This window comes from Petromyzon marinus, chromosome 46, assembly GCF_048934315.1.
Source record: "Petromyzon marinus isolate PM22_M1 ecotype Great Lakes invasive population chromosome 46, UKy_Petmar_22M1.pri1.0, whole genome shotgun sequence".
NCBI classification, from domain to species: Eukaryota; Metazoa; Chordata; class Hyperoartia; order Petromyzontiformes; family Petromyzontidae; genus Petromyzon; species Petromyzon marinus.
Genome location: NC_133712.1, coordinates 10,048,856 through 10,069,993, shown reverse-complemented (window position 1 = coordinate 10,069,993; position 21,138 = coordinate 10,048,856). Strand labels below are relative to the sequence as shown.

At 43.7% G+C, this 21,138-nt stretch overlaps 1 protein-coding gene across 2 annotated transcripts in view; it reads left to right on the top strand.

The window, feature by feature from the left end:
* Positions 1 to 21,138, top strand: part of LOC116952215 (monocarboxylate transporter 2-like) — a 67,731-nt gene that overhangs the window by 34,863 nt on the left and 11,730 nt on the right. For both annotated transcript variants that reach the window (XM_032971350.2, XM_032971351.2), the window contains exons 3-4: positions 5,996 to 6,139; positions 19,487 to 20,332. In XM_032971350.2, coding sequence (XP_032827241.1) covers positions 5,996 to 6,139; positions 19,487 to 20,332 — 990 coding nt within the window. The remainder of the gene's footprint in view (positions 1 to 5,995; positions 6,140 to 19,486; positions 20,333 to 21,138) is intronic.

Below are 21,138 nucleotides of genomic sequence, written 5' to 3'. Positions count from 1 at the left end.
AAATACTCGAAACGTACGTTTTTTCGAAATGTGGAGGGAAAAACCAGAGGGCCTGGAGAAAAATCCACGTGACCACCGGTGGAGAGAAACGCAAACTCCAAATATACAGGTGTCAGGATTGGGATCGAACCCAAGACCTCCTGTATACCAGGCAAGGCAGTTGATGGTGTCAGGGTGGGGGAGGGGCAAGGTAGTTGATAAACGATGATCGTGAATATAAAATCGTGTTGCTATTGGGGGACTTAGCAATGAAAATCGGGCAAATTGATCAAGAGTTCCTCTTCTAACCTACCCGTCCTTTCAGTTTCGAATGAAGAGACGTTGGCTTTATAAATAAACGCAACCTCCCTCTCCATGTTTTCCAAAGTGGCGTTGAATCACGGCCTAATCTCGTTCTCTGCGTACGGGGGCTGCGGTTCTATTTCAGATCGGAGCAAACCGAGAACGGCATGGTCATTAACACAGCCATCAGGGTCACCCTTAGACCACCTACAAGGGCAATGCATGCGAGGCAGCCTTGTGATGCCTACACTCATGGAAAGTATGCCGGACTAAGAATGTGCGACAGAAGCCAACTCATTAGTTTGCTGTAAGCCATTTACGAACTTCCCTTTGCATGCACGAGTTAAAATGAAAGTGAAAGTTAATTCGTTCGTTCTTGCCACCGAGTGCTAACGCAGCAAAGCCACTCGCGCAACGTTACAAACTTAAACGTCTCGGAACAAAAAAACAGAGTCCTCTGTGGCCTAAATTCAAACGCCCGGGTTGTGATGTGAACTGAATGAACTGTGGTCAAAACAACCAGTGCGGCATGCGGTCAAGTGGTTGAACAATGTTGGGCGACTTCGAGAAAACCGGAACGCTTCACAATTAATGCCAGACACCAATGGGTTTAATTATTTTTTAAGGACACCATTTTTACGCGCTACAGAGCCAGCCTGTGCTTTGCCTACACTCGTGCGCAATGCCTGCACGATAACGAGAGCGAGGCAACGCCCGGCCACCACCTGTGGAAAATAAAGAGCTTCGTAGCTTATCGGATTCCTCCAGTATAAATAAAGATTTCCGATTCCGAGTAACTCTGAACCAACGCGTGGGGCCAATGTGACATGAACTCGGCAACTTAAATGCGCTTCTCTCTCCCCTATCGGTAGGGGTTTTTTTTTTGTAAGTGATATTTTGTACGAATTTTGAGCGAGCGTCGCGATGACGGAACGCTCGCTGTCTGAAGAAGCTGACGTTTTTGCTGAGAGCCGGTCGACGTTAGGCTGACTATCGTTCACTGCTCCGGAATAAAAGGCATACGTGTTGAAACGTGAGTAGTTCTCCTGCTCCTCAAGTGAGTGGTCTAGATGGGAGCCAGGAAGACATTGATCTTATCCCATGACATGTTGCTTGCAGGGGTGACTACACATGTGTATAGTTGCTTATACGCATACCCTTCTCCATTAATAATTGTTTAACTGTAAGTGTAGTACAATTTATAAATTAATATAACATCTGAAGTGATATTCAAATTGTGTACGTTGTATGTAATGGGTTCACAATGCCTATGCAAGTCACTTAGAGATGCTTAACTGCGGAAATATCTTCCATAGCGATTCAATCTTTTAGGGAAATATAAACATGGCCTATCCAATGACAACACAACACGATGGCATATTACTATACATAGAGCCTTGGGATTTCCTGGATGTCGAAAGCAAGCACTGTGATGCCATCTTTCAAGTATGAACACATTATTTGGTGGTGATGCTGTTGCTGCGTTGGCAATGGTGCACAAGGAACAACAACAACTCCACACATTTGTCAATAACAGTGGCGTTTAAAGGGAAAATATATAAAAGGTGATGTTTCTGGCAATTGCCCTTCTTCATGGCATACAAATACAGGGGTCGGAGAGAGACAGAGTGGATCACAAGAGTTTGGGAGATTGTACAACACATTATCAGGGTCTCCTGAGGGCAGTGACATAAATCATTCTTACACATCAACTTCGAGACAATGGTTCAAGACCTCTCAAACGCTTGTCCTCCTCTGGCTTTTACCTATTTACATTAAAGTCAAACATTGCCGCATTTAGCCAATCTGTGGCAGGATTTAGTTCTGTATTTGCAACCCATTATAGGCCTCGGAGCATGCAAAATAAGAAGAGGTTTTACCCTTTCTGGCAATAAAACAGTTGTGTTAAGATGTTCAAACACCAAATATAAACCCTTTTGCAAGGAATCAAGTCTGCATTAACCACACAGCACTTGTGGTGAACATGAAAACAAACATGCTCTGATTATAATATATGGCATTGTCTTTAAAACTCACTGGCCTACACCAGAGACAGCCTTCTTTATGGCCTAAGAGGCATTCCAACTACAACTGCGGCGGTGGTGGGCAACCAGTTTCCATGATCGGTTTAACACGTAGCCTTTCACGACGAATATTATGCATAATAAAGTTTTTTTTTTGGGTTAGATGGCATAAATATAAATGTGTTGTTAAACCCGCCACCACCTGACACAGCCAATTAGTAAGGTATGTGACGTAAACAAAACGTGCCAATTAGTTACAATTAGAATACGACGTTTCGCTGGTGATTGCAACCAGCTTCATCAGGCGATTAACCGTAATTGTGAAGAAGTCATCAATTTTTTTTTTGGACTTCAATAGAGCTGAGGTTATGCCATCACGGTGAGCCTGTTGGTTGCGACGACCAGAATGGGGGTTAAATGTTGTGGGTTTACTCTCCAGCACACCGGTGTGTTGAAGTAGCCACTAATTGGCACGTTTTGTTTACGTGACAAACCTTACTGGTTGGCCGTGTCGGTGTCGGGTGGTGGTGGGTTTAACGACGCATTTATCTAACCCAAAACAAAAACAACGTTATTGTGGAGTTTACATGATGAATGTGACCTGTTGCAAGGCCCCAATGGCACCTTGACATTTTCATTTGAATGACTGCTTCAACAAACAGCTGATCACAAACATCTCTAAAACTTGCGAAGCACAATGAAATTAACAATAATTAACTTTAGTGTTAAGTTGCTACAAATTTTATTGAATATGGAGCAGGTGATTTATTTTATTTTGTATTTTATTTTATACCTATGTGACTTTACCGAAAGAACCAAAGAGTATGGAGCAGGTGGTGAATATGCTTGGCACCGACTCTTAACTAATAATTGCGAGCTATTTTTAAACCACTCACAAAAATCCTTCACGGGCCAAGTCGATCCCTTTTGGTGCGAGCTTATTTGTAGTCTTTAAAACGTTTGAACTTTAGTTTTGAAAACTTCTTACGGTCGAGCGGACCAATTTACGTGTCAATGCCGCAATTTACAGCGCGATTTTGTGCAGCGGATTAACGCCCGGAATCCGCATTCCTTTCAAGTTTGAAGTCGTGGAATGGGTTTTCACTCGACACACAATTCAAATGTAGAATGTGTCGCCTTATTATCCTGACATGGTGAGATAGCTCTGAGCTGCGTGCATGGAAGTTCCGCGGAATACTGAACCCCGTGACATTGTAACAGCTCACACTGCAAGCCTTCCCTCAACGCTAAGTTAACCTTTCGCGTGTCACAGTCAATCTGCAGGAGAGGCATGCCTTTTGACGTGAATATAAATTGCCTTCCTGCATGAAGGGCCATTGGTTCCAAAAAATGCGTGGCGGTGTAATGTCTTTGTACGGCGTACGATCTATTGGGGGTTTGCGCACAGATCACGTATCCGCATATCCGACCATCACATGTCCGCCCTGCCCAATTAACCGCCCGCGCCCAGTGCATCATTCACGTATGGCGCGACTTGTAATTTTTCTTATTTATAAATTGTTCACAAATGTGACCTTTCCCCTGTACAATAATTTATTCGTAATCTTGTGTACGTTTACTTCTAAAGTAGAGTAAATCATTCTCCCATGATTAAAACACCTTATTGCCCTTTATTTGTGTTCAGCAACCTATTCGTGTCTGGTGTCACTGTCATTTTCGATCAGTGTTCACCTTTTGACAAATCCGCCTATATCTCAGTTCCCAGCGAGTCGGATATGTGACTATTGTACTCTACTATATAAAACAGAGGTAGCGGTGGTGCGTTGGTTAGCGCACTGAGCTCTGAACCCGGTGACCCGAGGTGTTAACTACCTCGCCTGATTTAAAGGAGGCCGCGGGTTCGATCCTGACCCTGACGCCTGCTGTATATTTGGAGTTTGCACGTTCTCCCCGTGGCCGCGTGGATTTTTCTCCGGGTCCTTCGGTTTTTCTCGCCACGCTTTGAATCAAACATGCGTTTAGATGTATTTGGCTGCTATAAATATCCACGTGATAATCCACTTAAATTTTGATTTAAAGCTTTCGTGACTGCAGTAATTCATATTCTTAGCTCTTTCGGTAAAGTCACGTTGAAGGGAAACAATAAATTAATAAAAAATATATAAAAAAACAATAAAAAATTCTCACGACGTTTCGACCATAACACAAACGGTCATCATCAGGTGTTGTTTTGATGATGACCGTTTGTGTTATGGTCGAAACGTGAGTATTTTTATTGTTTTTTTAATATATATTTTATTATTTTATTGCTTCCCTTCAACGTGACTTTACCGAAAGAGCTAAGAATATGATAATCCACTTCTTTGAGCTATTATTTGTGGCCAGGCTGCTTCTGAAAAAATAGATATATAGCCTTGTGGGCCTTACCTGGTAAAATAAAAATAGAATGGAAATAAAATAATAATATGATTATAAATAGTTGAGTTAGTTTATTTATTATAAAAAATAATATTATTTTATTTCCAGTCTACGTGGTGACTTTACCGAAAGAACCAAGAAGATGAATCTCTGCAGTCACGAAAGCTTTAAATCGAAAAATAAAAATAGTTGAGTTAGTTTAGTGGTTGAGGTGTCAGTTACAAAGTATTTTGAATCAAATTCTTCTCATGTGGAATGAGGTAACCACATCTACTCTGTATAATATTGAAACCAAATCGTACTGTAATCCTGTATATTCCCTACTTGTAATGCCGTTTTCTCAATATTCGTTTAATCTGTGTTGATCGGAATATATTCTCAACATTACTACCTGGAACTAACACTCACTATCCATAGAGAATTGTGTTTTGCATCTCTTGCCAATGAGTTAAATGTGCATTAATTATAAAAATGGTAATTTTAATGAAGTGACACATTTCAACGTTTAATAAACACGCGCCCATTATGTTTACTGATTTGGCCACTTGGATATGCTCACTTCCAAGGTTTGTTTATTCTAACAACGTCTCCGCTAGGGGCTAACACGAATGCTTGTCTTGCCAATCGCTTGGCTCACGTTGTGAGGCTGAATGTCAGAGCTTTGGCGCATCAACGTACGCAGATGGCAGTGGAAAATGAAACGCAAAACGAGGAAGACAAAATCGTGCATTCACATCAGTTCTGTCTGATGCTTTCCAACAAGCCGTATGTCCTTGGATGCGTGGCAACGTTTTGTTTTACATTAATTAATGGTTTCCGACCTGCGACGTCGTGGATAAAAAGCGTGGAGGCTCGCGGAGAAAATGTAAAGTGTTGCAAAGTATCGAGCGTGTGGTCAAAACTGAAACGTGCGCAAAAAGCACACGGAGAGATTGCTGCACGCTTGGAGCAGCATCGTTGATCCATAAGAGCAGCAAGCGGGCTTGGGCCGGTGGGCAAAACTAATGATGGGGGATGGCAGCCAAGGGAAGGAGGTGCACCAGACAAGATCCGATCGTGTCCGTCCGGTGCTCGCTGAGCTGCATTGGCTTCCGGTTCCCGAAAGAATGGCGTTTGGAAGGTCGCACTCGTTACGCCCAAAGTGCTCGCCATAAAAGTGTAAGCAATTGCACAAAACCCCGGTTATTCTCACCGCCATTGTGCGGGCGCTTTCAGACGCACTTTTTGCTCCGCGTGGCCACGTCCATTTGTGAACCCTTTCGGCGACCTCGGTCGTGCATGCATAAAAAATATTTTTTTTCTGTTTTCAGGTCCCATCAGCAGCATCCTCGTGAATAAATACGGAAGCCGTCCCATAGTGATTGCCGGCGGAATCCTCGCTGGAACCGGAATGATAGCGGCGTCATTCTGCAATACCATTTTCCAGCTCTACTTCTGCATTGGCGTCATCGGAGGTATGGTCTGGGACTGATTTTTCCGTAATTTTTCATGGGCTGCCCTAAGGCAAGTGCTTGAGTAGTATGCACAATTCAGCACGGGTTTAGTTCAAGCACGTTTTGTTTTAATCTCATCAAGGGCTCCTCAGCCGATAAGTTTCACGTGAATTATCCATAATATGTGCGATTGATCGTTGCGGAGGAGGTTATGTGACCGTCACACCTGGTGCAGCGGTTAGCGCGCCGAGCTACAAACCCAGAAACCCAAATTCGATTCCAGCTCACAGCCAACACCAGTGACGACTATCTGAACCTGGGCTGCCCCAAGGTTGATTCAGCCTTAAACGATGCGCTGTGTAAACATCCGCACCTCCGATTAGCATGGTTGGATATGTGCGGTGCGAAAGAAGTTCAACACACATGCATACATAGACCTGCGCTGCGAGGTTTTGTCGTGTTAAGCGGTGATAATGATCTTCTTGGTTCTTTCGGTAAAGTCACGTAGAAGGGAAACAATAAAATAATAAAAATACAAAACAATACAATTCTCACGACGTTTCGACTGCAACACAAGCAGTCATCATCAGGTGTGAAAACCACAGCAATCAAATTTGAAAAAAGTGGCGTTTTTTTTCTTAACGTTAGTACCACGGACAGCGATTTTGGCAGTTGTTCAGATGGACGAGTCCATCTATGTTCGGAAAAGAGGAGGGGGGAGAAGAATAGAATGGAATGCGATCTGAAAGTCACCGTAAGCGTGAACACAATCAATTAAGACCCGAAATGGTTTATCACAACCTTCCAATTATTGCTAAGCCAGAATCCATCTTCTCGGTTGAAATTGGTCATTATGATTTGACACGCCCTTGAGCAGATCTGGGGTAAGACCGTGCAGGTGTGTACACTCCTCATTGTTCATAACGAACCACATCAAGTTCCTCTTTCGTTGGAGGCGCCCACCTCCAGGTTATATTTCTGTAACATCAATGTTCTTAAATGGACATAGCCACTGAGGCCCTACATAAAATGTAATTATAGCTGAAGAGCCTCATGACTGATGGGCGGCTTTATTTTTTATACAACGGTTTGCTTTATAAATACTTAGATATTCCAGTAATAATTACGCATATTTTTGCCAATACACTGCTATGTCTTTTGCAATCTGTAAATTCTGTACCAAAGAATACATTGCCCAAGACTGGTGGCCAAACTTTAGGGTGTGATGGTGGAGGTTGTCTAGGTCGTATAGGTCGTCTGTTTTGATGAGGCCAAGGTCAGACGAACCCGTTTGTGTCCATTGTGAGGCCCTTATCACAAATCTAATTTTGTTTTGACGCTCCTGTGCATATGTAACAAAAATATATATATATAATAATCGGTTAATAGTTTTCATATGAATTGAATTGTGAGACTATACTGCGTGCAGTTAAAAGCACTCCAGAATTTAAACAGCTGCCCTGGAGGCATGTACGATCGTGGCATTGCTGGATAAATTAATTGTGAAACATACAGCCAGAGGACTGCTACCAGCAGTTAATGTAACTGCTGCTGCCAGCAGTTATATTAACTGGAACGCCATTCATTAATCAACATCCAATTGTTTTTTCTGCTCCGTCTATGTTTGTGCTCCGCGCACAGTGCGGAGTTTGTTTTCCGAGCTTCGGCTTCAACGGCGAGAGCCGCATGCTGAATATCCATCGGCTGACTTTTTTGAAGGCAGATGTTTAGCGATGTATTAATCAGCCTCAGCACGGCCCACCCGCCATGCAGTGAGCCCATTAACCCGTGGAACCTTTGTTGGTCTCGCGAACACAGAGGATCGGCGCGATCAGCACAATCTCGTCGCTTTCTTTGCCATTTTATATCTCCTCGTTCGGATGTGTACGACTTCGCCGCTCGACTCCACCGCAATCCCTCAGGCGTGCCCTCGTGCAAATTTGCCACATCCTTGATTTATTCGTGTTAACGGAATGGGATTATGTTTTTTGCAAGTCTACGTTAATGGAATCATATTTCCATTCGGCAAAGTGTTATTAGTTTAATTACCTAGAGCAGGCTCCAGCATTCCTAGGGTTTCAGAATTACACTCATTTTGTATTGCATGCTGCGTAATTTTGTTGTTGTTGCCTTGTTATAGTTCTTACGTTATTCTTTCGTCATAAATGATCTGACGATAAATTAGACAGCCTTACAATTTTTTTCCAAAATTTTGTTTTTTTTTCAAACAATATCCCCTTTTTAGTTTTGCGTGATTTTTTTGCATCAATTGTATTATTTCGTGGAGAAAAATATGTAAAATGTCATTGCTATCATCGCTATTATGTACACCTCTTCCAAATCAAGCGTGGCAAAGTAGGACCAAATACCCTCCAGAGGGGCGCGCTCTCTCTAGAGCACCCCTCTGGTGTAGGTACCTTCAACCAGCAGTGGCGGTGAGCGAGCAGTTGCAGGGCTGCATCTTTATCTTTTCTTCTATTAATCGTGGTAGTGCATGTACCGCAGGGATGAATGTGTTTCGTACAAATACCGAGAGGCAATTCATATCTTCGTGGTGAATTTTGTTTGTCCTTTAAGATATTCTCACGAATCCCATGAGACTGGGAAAAAAAAAACGGGAAATAGTTTGGACGTGATAGCAATTGCCATACCAACGAGTATATAACTTGTTAAGTTAATCACACCCACTGAAGAAGTAAATTCGTCTTTGAGCAAGTTCATTTGAGTTCAAAATTGTGTTTACCGTGAGATTAGGCCATACAGAATGACTGGCGCAGCGCACGTACGTGTGTATCAAATAATATTTCCCGCTTCTCTCCTCGGTGGATCACCGGGTATTGTGGGTATGCCGAAGGGCATCTATTCATATTGCATGTTACAACCTACGTAAGCGGCGAGTAATGATGTTCAATATCGTTCAGCGGCACATTGTGTACTCGAGCAATCATTGGGAAAGCCGTAATTCATGGTGATGTTGAGATTGGAGTTTCATGAATTACAACAACAACAACAAAAACCACCACCCCCGGACAGACCTGTGTAGATTTGTCGCCTTGATCACACCTGTACCACGAACCCGTTCCCACGAGGCCAAGCTGGGTGGGGGGAGGTGCCGTTACATTACCGCCTGCTCTCTGCATTTTCAATTTTCGTTTAAAATGCAAACATGTGATAATACTGCACCCCCCCCCAGCTTAAAATGGAGCACCAGACTGTTTGTTTTTGCCATTCATTGTTGACCGTAACCCACGTGGATGGGGATGAGGTCACGGTTCTAAGCCACGTGAAAGGGACGGTAAGGCTTGCTTTAGCGAGGTGGAATCCGACAGTCACCCCCTCCCCCCCTATTCAATGTATTCCATTAACGAATCTGTGTTTGATTACAACTCGGCGTGGGAGTCAAGGTGGGTGCCGATCTGTGATTGGTGGCGCGTGGCAGTTTTTTTATCAGACAGAACCAGCGGAACATTTGCCTGTACTTAAATGGACATTCAGCTGCATATTGTAATGCACACTTATCGAGAGGCAATGCAAGATAATTACATTCGAGCTTTGCAACCTTTACTACAGCAGACTCTTTATCTTATAATGAACCACATTCATCGCATTCAACAACAATCTAATGTTAGGACTGTTGAGCAATTTGCCACCATCATTTCAAAACATGTCGTATGAAGCTCTGCTATTTGTTTTGTCCACAAAGATGTAGAGAGTCACAATTTGGTCGACATGCGCGTGATCGGTTGCAAGGTTATGTCAGTGGTTGAAATTGGCCATGTGATTTCGTCTAATGCCATGGTGCAACACAATTCGCTTGTATACAGAGGAGTACCAAGATGCAAGGGGGATTTGCAGAAGCTGTGATGGCAGAGTAGTGAAGCAAGCCATTGCTGTACGGGAGTAAAGAATCGAAGAAGCACACGGACACGAAATTGTGTCCAACAAAATACATTTCATAAGAAAGTTTTCTTTTTTCTTTTCGGTTAGATCACGTAAATATAAATGTGTTAATTCCACCACCACCCAACACACCAGTTGTAAACGTTGTGGGTTTGCTATGCAACACACCGGTGTGCTGAAGTAGTAACTTATTGGCACGTTTTGTTTACGTGACAACCCCTAACTAATTTGCTGTGTCGGGTGGTGGCGGTGTTTAACGACACATCTATATTTTGCGTGCTCTAGCTAAAAAAAAAACATCTTTATTACTCATAATAATGGTGACATGTTAAAAATACATTTCACGAAAAAGAGGCATTTTTTTAAATTCTTTACTTTAACTGATGCCGCTTTGGTGCACTGAACTTGCAATCCCTGGAGGCTCACCGGTTCTGTCTCCCTGCACGGCAGTTAAAAAAAAAACAACCGGCAAAGATTTTCGACATCTCGCCACCACCGCCACCTCTGTCTCTGCCCACCCGGCAGTATAAAAGGGTGCACCCACAGTGAGTCGATCTGCGGGAGGTTGCAGGTTGTGGCGTGGTAAGAGTGTGTGCCCTGGGAAAAACAACCTACTCGGCACCTGGGGGAAACACTCAAAACTGTGCAGTTTACAGGCTCGTGACCTACTTTTCTGTTCTGCCCAATTCGGGCGTCTCATAACTCTACACGGTGGGTGCGTCATGCAGGCACATGTTCTCAACAATGGCCCACTAAACCCTTGTCTCCAAAGCACAGGATTACAGGCGCGTGTGTGCCAACACACTTGGCATATCCGCAGAGTAATCGGAGAGAGTCCATGACCCACATTTCCATCGGAGTGGCGCTCCAACTCCTTTTTTTTGGCAAGCCGCTGACTTTTGGACCACCCCTCGTAACGATGATAACGGTCTTTACGATGATAATGGTCAATTGGAGATTGCAGTGATGTTTAAAGTTCCAAGTGACCGCTGCATTGCTTGTTCATCGCTGTTGCTGAACTTTGAGGATGCTCAAAGTGCAGAGATATTGCAGCAATCTATGGATTGGACAGTGAGGGAAAAAAAGTATTTGATCACCTGCTGATTTTGTACGTTTGCCCACTGACAAAGAAATGATCAGTCTATAATTTTAACGGTAGGTTTGTTTGAACAGTGAGAGACAGAATAACAACAAGAAAATCCAGAAAAATGCATGTCAAAATTTTTAAATTGATTTGCATTTTAATGAGGGAAATAAGTATTTGACCCCCTCTCAATCAGAAAGATTTCTGGCTCTCAGGTGTCTTTTATATAGGTAACGAGCTGAGATTAGGAGCACACTCTTAATGGGAGTGCTCCTAATCTCAGCTTGTTACCTGTATAAAAGACACCTGTCCACAGAAGCAATCAATCAATCAGATTCCAAACTCTCCACCATAGCCAAGAACAAAGAGCTCTCCAAGGATGTCAGGGACAAGATTGTAGACCTACACAAGGCTGGAATGGGCTTCAAGACCATTGCCAAGCAGCTTGGTGAGAAGGTGACAACAGTTGGTGCGATTATTCGCAAATGGAAGAAACACAAAAGAACTGTCAATCTCCCTCGGCCTAGGGCTCCATGTAAGATCTCACCTCGTGGAGTTGCAATGATCTTGAGAACGGTGAGGAATCAGCCCAGAACTACACGGGAGGATCTTGTCAATGATCTCAAGGCAGCTGGGACCATAGTCACCAAGAAAACAATTGGTAACACACTACGCCGTGAAGGACTGAGATCCTGCAGCGCCCGCAAGGTCCCCCTGCTCAAGAAAGCCCATATACATGCCTGTCTGAAGTTTGCCATTGAACATCTGAATGATTCAGAGGACAACTGGGTGAAAGTGTTGTGGTCAGATGAGACCAAAATGGAGCTCTTTGGCATCAACTCAACTCGCCGTGTTTGGAGGAGGAGGAATGCTGCCTATGACCCTAAGAACACCATCCCCACCGTCAAACATGGAGGTGGAAATATTATGCTTTGGGGGTGTTTTTCTGCTAAGGGGACAGAACAACTTCACCGCATCAAAGGGACGATGGACGGGCCATGTTCCGTCAAATCTTGGGTGAGAACTTCCTTCCCTCAGCCAGGGCATTGAAAATGGGTCGTGGATGGGTATTCCAGCATGACAATGACCCAAAACACACGGCCAAGGCAACAAAGGAGTGGCTCAAGAACAAGCACATTAAGGCCCTGGAGTGGCCTAGCCAGTCTCTAGACCTTAATCCCATAGAAAATCTGCGGAGGGAGCTGAAGGTTCGAGTTGCCAAACGTCAGCCTCGAAACCTTCATGACTTGGAGAAGATCTGCAAAGAGGAGTGGGACAAAATCCCTCCTGAGATGTGTGCAAACCTGGTGGCCAACTACAAGAAACGTCTGACCTCTGTGATTGCCAACAAGGGTTTTGCCACCAAGTACTAAATCATGTTTGGCAGAGGGGTCAAATACTTATTTCCCTCATTAAAATGCAAATCAATTTATAACATTTTTGACATGCGATTTTTTTGTTATTCTGTCTCTCGCTGTTCAAATAAACCTACCATTAAAATGATAGACTGATCATTTCTTTGTCAGTGGGCAAACGTACAAAATCAGCAGGGGATCAAATACTTTTTTTCCCTCACTGTATTTTCAGTTTGATATGCAGTGCTATGATGCTACACTGAACTTTAAACATCAACATCTATGCACTACATATAGTAGATTCATATCAACATTCATGCAATACAGCAACAACATACACAGGGGCTTGAGATGTAGTTGAATGGTATTTACATTCTCTATTAATTCAAATTGGGTTGTGCAAGTATTCATGTGAATCTACCATGTGTAGTTATTGATACGTTATTTATAGGCATTGACCAATTATTCCCCCCCCACCTTTCCACAGTAATTCTACGAGTTATTAAAAATTCTAATTTAGGATTTAATTCAAGAATATTTGTTTTATATTGTGCTAAATTGAACCCATTACGGATGTCAAAATAATCATGGGAGTCCTTGTTGGAGAATGTAAATTATAAAATAAATAAGCAGCAAATAGTTATCCTCTATACTCAGCCCATCAAGCCACACGGCCTTCTGGGAGCGAATAATTTGAACAGCATTGATTCAAGAAAAGCAAACACTGGATCGCTTTCAACATGCATTGCCTCTGGACTGGGTTCAGCATATATGGTCTCATCAGGCCAAGTCTTACTCTGCTGGTGAGACAATGTACGTTGAAACCGGTCCAGAGGTTGCTTGTTTTGGTTCGATGCTTTTGAAAGTATGCATGCGCAGAAGAAGGCCGTTAGGTATGGCATCTTGAGATGTCGGTTTATTCCGATTTTATTTGAATCAAAATTGTATTTAAATTAAATTGTCGTTCATGCACACACACACAAGTCAAAAGTTTTTGATTCTTAAACATTTTTGACATGCGATTTTTGTTGTTGTTATTCTGTCTCTCACTGTTCAAATAAACCTACCATTAAAATTATAGACTGATCATTTATTTGTCAGTGGGCAAACGTACAAAATCAGAAGGGGATCAAATAAAATGCATGTGTTGCAAACAAAAATGTAACCTAATCTTTGAATCGATGGATCGTTCTATCACCAAATGGTGTGGTGTTAGTCGATTTGCAAGAGAGTAAAATATGTCACACTGCCTGCAGCACACCAACACAGATATCACTGCAGAGGCAAACCCCACATCTCATCTTGAGTTTAATTATATAGCATTTTGTGGTTTGACGTTAATAATAATATTAATGATTTATAGCACAGTGATTAATCTGTTCGCAATGGTTGAGTGGTTCGAATATGATCTCTGCCTTGTGCACCACTGATGCACCCAGTCCTGCTGCAAGACTGAAAATAAATAAATCAACGTGTTATTGCGTGCTCCTGTCCTTACCTTACATTCCAAATGTAAGGGTTAAATGATAGTGTGTACTCAAATTTGCATGTAACAATGCACATGTGCCTGTCTGCTTGTCAGAGTTAAGTAGCTCTTGAACTAATGTCCTCTTGGCATTTGGATAATTAAGTATTGCATTAATTAATGTATTCAATTATAAACAATTCAAGATCATTGTATTTGTTCCAACACTCCAAGCGGGTTCCTGACAGATTGAACGTGGGCTGGCAATCCTCTCCCGTTTACAGCCCTGAGCTAGCGGTGGAAATTCCACATTCCTATGGCATGGAAGGGAATGCAAGTTCCTCTTTAAAAAAAAGCAACCGCTGTTGACTTCACAACAAATTAGTACTCATATTATTTGGGTCTTTCGGACAAAGTCACGTAGATAGGTTCAAATGAATGACGAGCGCTTCTGTTGTGATCAAAACCTCATGGTTTTTTTGTTCATTTTATTTTTTATTAATTTGAACCCCTCTACGCGAGATTTTACCGAAAGACCCAACAGAATATTGAATTCCTGCAGTCACGAAAACTTTACGTCAAATTGCTACTCAGTTTACCAACCCCTGATGGCCTTACTACGCCGGCGGGGCCGATCCCCCCCAACCGGGATTAGAACCCGCAACCCTCGGCTCGCGAGCCGCGCGTTCTGTTGCCGAGCCACTCGGAAAGACGCAAGTGTTGAGAGCGGTGGCAGCAGTAAAACACTCGCACTCGAGCAATCGTTAGGAGAGGCAATTAATACGCGAGCTGTACGCTCGGGCGTACGGCGGCAAGCGTGCGTGTTAAGACTTTGTCGCTGAATCTGATGCGCGAAGGCTCTCTGAAAGTGAGTTTATTCGAAACTTGTGGTTCTGTCCATCGGGCGGCGTGATGTCTATGCAATCTGCTGGATGGTTTTAGATGAGGCTACTTCGAGCTTGTCACGGCGATTGTCTTTTTGCCGAGCCATTTCATGCACATCGCTTGCACCGAGATTCCAAAATGGGGACGGGCAGCTCAAGGTCACGAGATAGCGGCTGTGATGTCATCGTGAGCATCGGCATCACATGTGTGGCTTACTGTAAATACTTTGGTGTGTTGGTGCGGGGTGTTGCGAGGATTCTATAATGTTGACACGGCACTTTGTACAACCGAAGTAAATGGAAAAGCATGAGCTGCTTAGTTCTGAATGGTAACAACTTGAGCTCTGTTTTACCAACAATAGTCCAACTGCCCCTATCGTATGACCAGATGAAACCGGCCGCATGTCTTTAACCAACAATCCAACCAGAACCTGCATGTCAGCTCGTGTGGAGCTGCTGGGATGGATTTCCGCATCGCAGGATCACGAGAGGAGGCGGAGGCTAGGGGGACGCCTTCATCCAGCAGTGGATTGACCATGACTGACCATGATGGTTATGATCATGATATACATAGTCATTTCCTAAAGAGGTTGAGTCTAGCATAAAATCTAGAACGTGTGCAATAAGGAGTGAACAAAAAACCGGGCAAAAGCAGATTTGGACAAGTTAATGTTTATGGGACGGAGCTGTGGCACCGTGGTCAGCACATGGCGCTCTGAACCTAAAAACCTGAGTTAAATTTTCAGCCACGGCTCACATCAGTGGTGAGTGAAACCTAAACTGGTGGTGCTGCTCTCCCCCCCCCATCACTATCTCGCGCTGACCACCATGGTGAAGTATGGTCACAACTCTCATGGCCAACATGGTATAGGGAGGCCTTCATTCAGGAATGGATTGACAAAGGGTTGTAAGTGATTTATTGATTTCAGAAAATATGTATACCGTGAAAATGCATCGGATGTATGCATCATTGACTCTGGCATACAATGTCCCACCATTTTTTTTCACAATTGGCAACAGGCTAACAATTCCCTCTGATAAGGAGTGTAAATTGAATCTTTGAACCCTGACAATCTGCCGCCTCCGTGGTGGCACGCGTTAACGCACCGCGCTACTTGAATTGTGCAGCCCATCGTTTCTCGATTGGCTCGTACAATTCGTACCATGGGCACTAAATATACTTATTAGGTTGGCAGTGGATGTCATATAGAGATAGGATTTTTAACCTGGTCACAAGTGAGGTGACATTTCCCCTCGTGGCTCATTAACACCACGGGACATGTGCACTGAGCAACGATCCTTCGGAGGGCAGTAGGGACACATTTCCAACTCCCACATACGTCTAAATTTATATTGGACCGATGCACGCCGTTCATCCCTCCAACCGTTGCAAGCCGCCACACACTTCATCTGCGCGTTCGTACTTGCCTGCCGTAGAGCGCTACTCAAAGGCTGCCTGTTAATCTTTACGGCCACCCAGTGTGGCAAGCGCCAAGGTATGCCTCGGAGTTTAATGACCTTGTTGACTGCTGCGTGTGCGCAGTAAAAACGTCTCCGTGCAGGGGTCAGCACAGCGCACACCATCTGTCGAACTGTCCCCTGCGTATGCTTTCGGCACAACTTAATATACGTGCACACTCGGTGGATGTGAAACTCTCTAACCGATGACTTGTTCTTCTTGCCGAGTAGCTTTGTCGTTTCAGGGTGTGAATAGTTGTTGAATTTAATCGCCCTACGACCAAATGACCCCAAATTGCGCTTGGTCTGAACAGATCTCAGGAAGCTCAGCAGGATTTTTTTGGGGCCTGGCTAGTACTTACACAGGAGAATATTCTGGGAATACCAACCCTTGTTGGTGTGGGCTTATGAGGTGACCAAGAGGGTAGCAGTACAGCAAGTAGGCGTTGAATCCATCTCCTTGTGTGTATGGATTGTCTTCAGGTGCTCTCGTTTTCTGCCAGATGCCGACAATCATTTTTATAATTGACCAAACTTTCCTTGGAGAGCCTTGGGCCTCAGTGGTGTGTTCCTGGATGAACAACGGACATTGTTTACGACTATAATAAAGTAGCGTAATTGTAAATAATGATAGTAATAATAATCGTGTAAGCTTGGGCTTAATTTATTTTAATGTTTTCAAATGTGCTGTACAGTAGTAGCAAAAAAGAAATTGGCACAGCATAATAAACTGGCACTTACTGTAACACTACATATTCCATTGCATATCACACACACACGCGCCGTTGAATATGAATTCATGGCCAAAATAATTGCAATGTCAAGTACCTTATTGCTCATTGCAGATGGCTTTCAATGCTATAATAAATGTAAGCCGGATTTGCTATGAATTATTTATACATTGGCATTCGTGTTTACAGCACAAACATGCAAACATCTCACTTTTAAATATGGTTTTCTAAGTATGTCTTCTTAATTTGACGTAAGTATGCCTTGGCACATTACCGCATTTGCAACTCAGAAATGCGTTCTTAATTACATTTGCAATATAATAGCATTAATTCAGAACACAATTCGGGGAAGTTCATGAGGACCAAGAAATGTATTATAGAGAGAAATTATACACCTATTGCCTATAGATTAAGTTTTAATTAATCCGTTAAAGCCAAGGATAATGTATTATTGATGCAGTCAAAAGTAACAATACTTGTCTAACAATGAATAATGAATGTTAACGAACATTTTGAAACTGCACCATGTGAATGTCACATTTGATCTTTGTACGTGTTGTGGTAACTTTTTTTTATTAAATGCATACAGATATTTAGCATGCTGTTATCGCGATTAAATGGCAGTCTCGTCCCACTGGTATTACAAGTACACACATTACACACATCAAAAGTATGCTACAATTACACACACGTACATTAAATACATTTTACATGACTAATTACGATGACACTCCTCATGGATATAAGTCAATGAAAATACTTAGATTGCATATTGTACATATATATAATCATTTATATCATGACCAAATCACACAGAGTGGGCCTGATCGCGTCAGATCTCGGAAGCTAAGCAGGTATATAGGGCCACGACAGCGCTCGGATGAGCGATCACCATGCGCGAGAAACCAGGGTGATAGGCGTTGTGGGATAATGCAGCAAAATGTATATGTTGTCCTTCCTCCACACTTCCCATTTGTATCTATGTTTTACGTCTTTCGCACCGTACGTAGCCAACCGTGTTAATCTGATGTACGGGGGAAGGACAACCGACTTAAACACAAGATTAGCATGGTTGGCTACGTACAGTGCAAAATAAGTTGTACATACGTACATAAAGCCATTACTGTTGTGTACGACCATCCACTTTCACCAACCCGCATTGACTAGCATGGTGACGCATGGTCAAATGTACCTCATGTGCTGAAATGCTTGGGAGGCCCTCATCCGGCAGTGGGTCGAATGACATTGGAGAATTAGTTTGTTTTATACGTATGCAGTGACAAATAAAAAATCAAGTTTTGGGGTCAACTGCACCAGTTTTTCTGACACTCAAAAAGTCACAGTGTATGTCTATAATATAAAAGTTCAATAGCTTGGTAGATGTGCACTGTTTGAAATTAATCATAAGCATGTTGCTCCGCATAATGTGTGCTCTGAACCTGTATATAAGCTGCGCGCAAGTCACGTTCTTTTAATAACAGAGGCAACAAACTCAATTACCAACTTTAAAAGTTAAATAAAAGCAGACATTAAACTTGCCAACAACCCACAAAAAGAATATTAAGAGTAATGTGGGCGGTAAAACTATGTTAGGTTTATTTTGTTTATTTTAACATGCCAGCAAAATGTGTTTCTACCGCGCAGCTTTTCGCGGTTGTGCAGCGTAGCTCTCCGATGCATTCTCGATTTGTACCGCGTATTTTGTTCGAAGCAATGTCCGACGTTTCACTCCACGTGCTGGGGAGTTTTCTCACTTCCCGAAGAAGCTCCCAGCACATGGAGCGAAACGTCAGACGTTGTGCCAGTCAACACCATGGCACAGCCTGAAAGCAGATCGGAGAGAAAAAAAATATTAAGCATTTTAATAATAGTAACAACAACACTATCATTTTATATAACATCCAACAACGCTGTACATTAAATATGAGGATAGAATCCCATATACAGATACAGTAAAACCTTGGATTGCGAGCAACTTGGTCTGCGAGTGTTTTGCAAGACGGGCAAAAATTTAACATAAATTTTTATTTGATAAACGAGCGAGGTCTGGCAATACGAGCAGTACGTATACGCTTTGTCTGCCGAGCATCACGTGATCACAACTGATTTACGAGTGCTTTGATATACGAGTGCTTTGGATTACAAACACGTTTCCGGAACGAATTATGCTCGCAATCCAAGGTTTTACTGTACTACCAAGCCAATGAAAATCCCATTGGCTTGGTATTAGTTCATTAGGTCTACCAGATTACAATCCCCAACTTCCCAGCCAAGCTGGGAAACCTTCACAGGAGGGGCATCGGTGGTGGAGTGCCAAAAAGTTACGACGCCTTTTCATCAATCGGTCCAATGTCCAAACAAGTGATTCTATATTTTTCAGGGTATGTCTCTTTAAATTATTTTCCTTGGAGAAAAATCCCACCCTCTTGTGCCCATTTATGCAATGCCGTGAAAGTGGTAAATACTCAACAGTTGCACCATTCTCTTCCAGGTCTGGGCTTGGCATTCAACCTGCAACCCGCACTCACGATAATCGGTAAGTATTTTTACAAGAAGCGCCCCATCGCCAATGGAATCTCGATGGCCGGGAGCCCCGTAGGCTTGAGCACCATCGCTCCGCTCAACCAGGTCCTAATCAACAACTTCGGCTGGCGAGGGAGCTTCCTCATCCTGGCCGCTTTGCTCTTCAACTGCTGCGTGGCCGGTTCTCTCATGAGACCCGTGGGACCCACTCCGGCCAAAGACGCTCGGAAGAAGGGCAAAGAGGAGGTGCCGAATAACTTGGAAAACCCCCTGCTCGCGACCTCAAACTCCGAGGCGAAAGACAAGAACGGCGACTCGTTCTCCAGCCGCTTCATGCAGCTGCTGGACCTGACGCTCTTTAAGCACCGCGGCTTCCTCATCTACCTCTCGGGAAACGTGATCATGTTCTTCGGATTCTTCGCGCCTGTCGTTTTTCTCGCCCCTTACGCCAAGCACATGGGCATAGAAAACTACTCGGCCGCCTTCCTGCTCTCCGTCATGGCCTTCGTCGACATGGTGGCGAGGCCCACGACAGGCCTCCTGGCGAACCACCCGCGCATCCGGCCCAAGATCCAGTACTTCTTCAGCTTCGCCGTCTTCTTCAACGGCTTCTGCCACGTCATGTGCCCCTTCGCGTCCGACTACACGGGGCTCGTGATCTACGCCGCCTTCTTCGGCATGGCTTTCGGCATGGTGAGCGCCATGCTCTTCGAGACGCTCATGGACCTGGTCGGGGCTCAGAGGTTCTCCAGTGCTGTGGGGCTGGTCACCATCGTTGAGTGCTGCCCAGTGCTTCTGGGTCCACCCATCGGAGGTAAGGGCATTGGACACGCTTCAAGCCCAACGGTGATTCTTCCTGCCTGTGCACTCACTTCGTGCTGTTGTGCAGCATTCTCGGTAGCAACAACAACATGCATCTCTCCGCATTCATATCCGGCAGTAATTTTTTGATGAAGGAAAACTCAGGACCGGTTTCGACCTCCTGGGTCTCATCAGTTTTCCTGATTTAAAAACATGCCGCCGTTGAATAACAATGGTCTGGGAAGCCATTAGGCCGACAACTAAAGAGCATATTGAATTTGTACGCGGAGACACATAATGGAGCCGGAATATTTATACGCCTCCTTTCGTACGACTTTTTTCGTGAAGGGTTAAAATTGAAAGAGCGACATTATGTGTGGGATAATTTTGAGTATTCCATTGTGTGACAGGAAGAGCCATTTAATGACATTCCTTAGCATTGTGTTGCCATTATTATATATATTTTTTATCATGGATGCAAGGATGCAGGTATTTATACTCGGTTATTTCTTTCACGTTACGTGCATCGAGGGGGGGAGCTGCATTCGTGGAATGGTTTAGCCCTACTGGACTATGCGATCCAGTGGTCGCCGGCAGTATACACCGGCACACCACAGTGTTGTGGGGTAAAGTGTGGGGTATGCCCACCTCTTCCAGGACGGTCTGGCCACTTTGAAAAGGGGGAACAGAGAGGTGAGCGCTGTGGAGGCCCGTTCTGCTGCTAGCAGAGGCGTTGAGGGCTCAATTGCAGGGCTGCACCTTGAAACAAATACAGTAAAACCTTGGATTGCGAGTAACTTGGTCTGCGAGTGTTTTGCA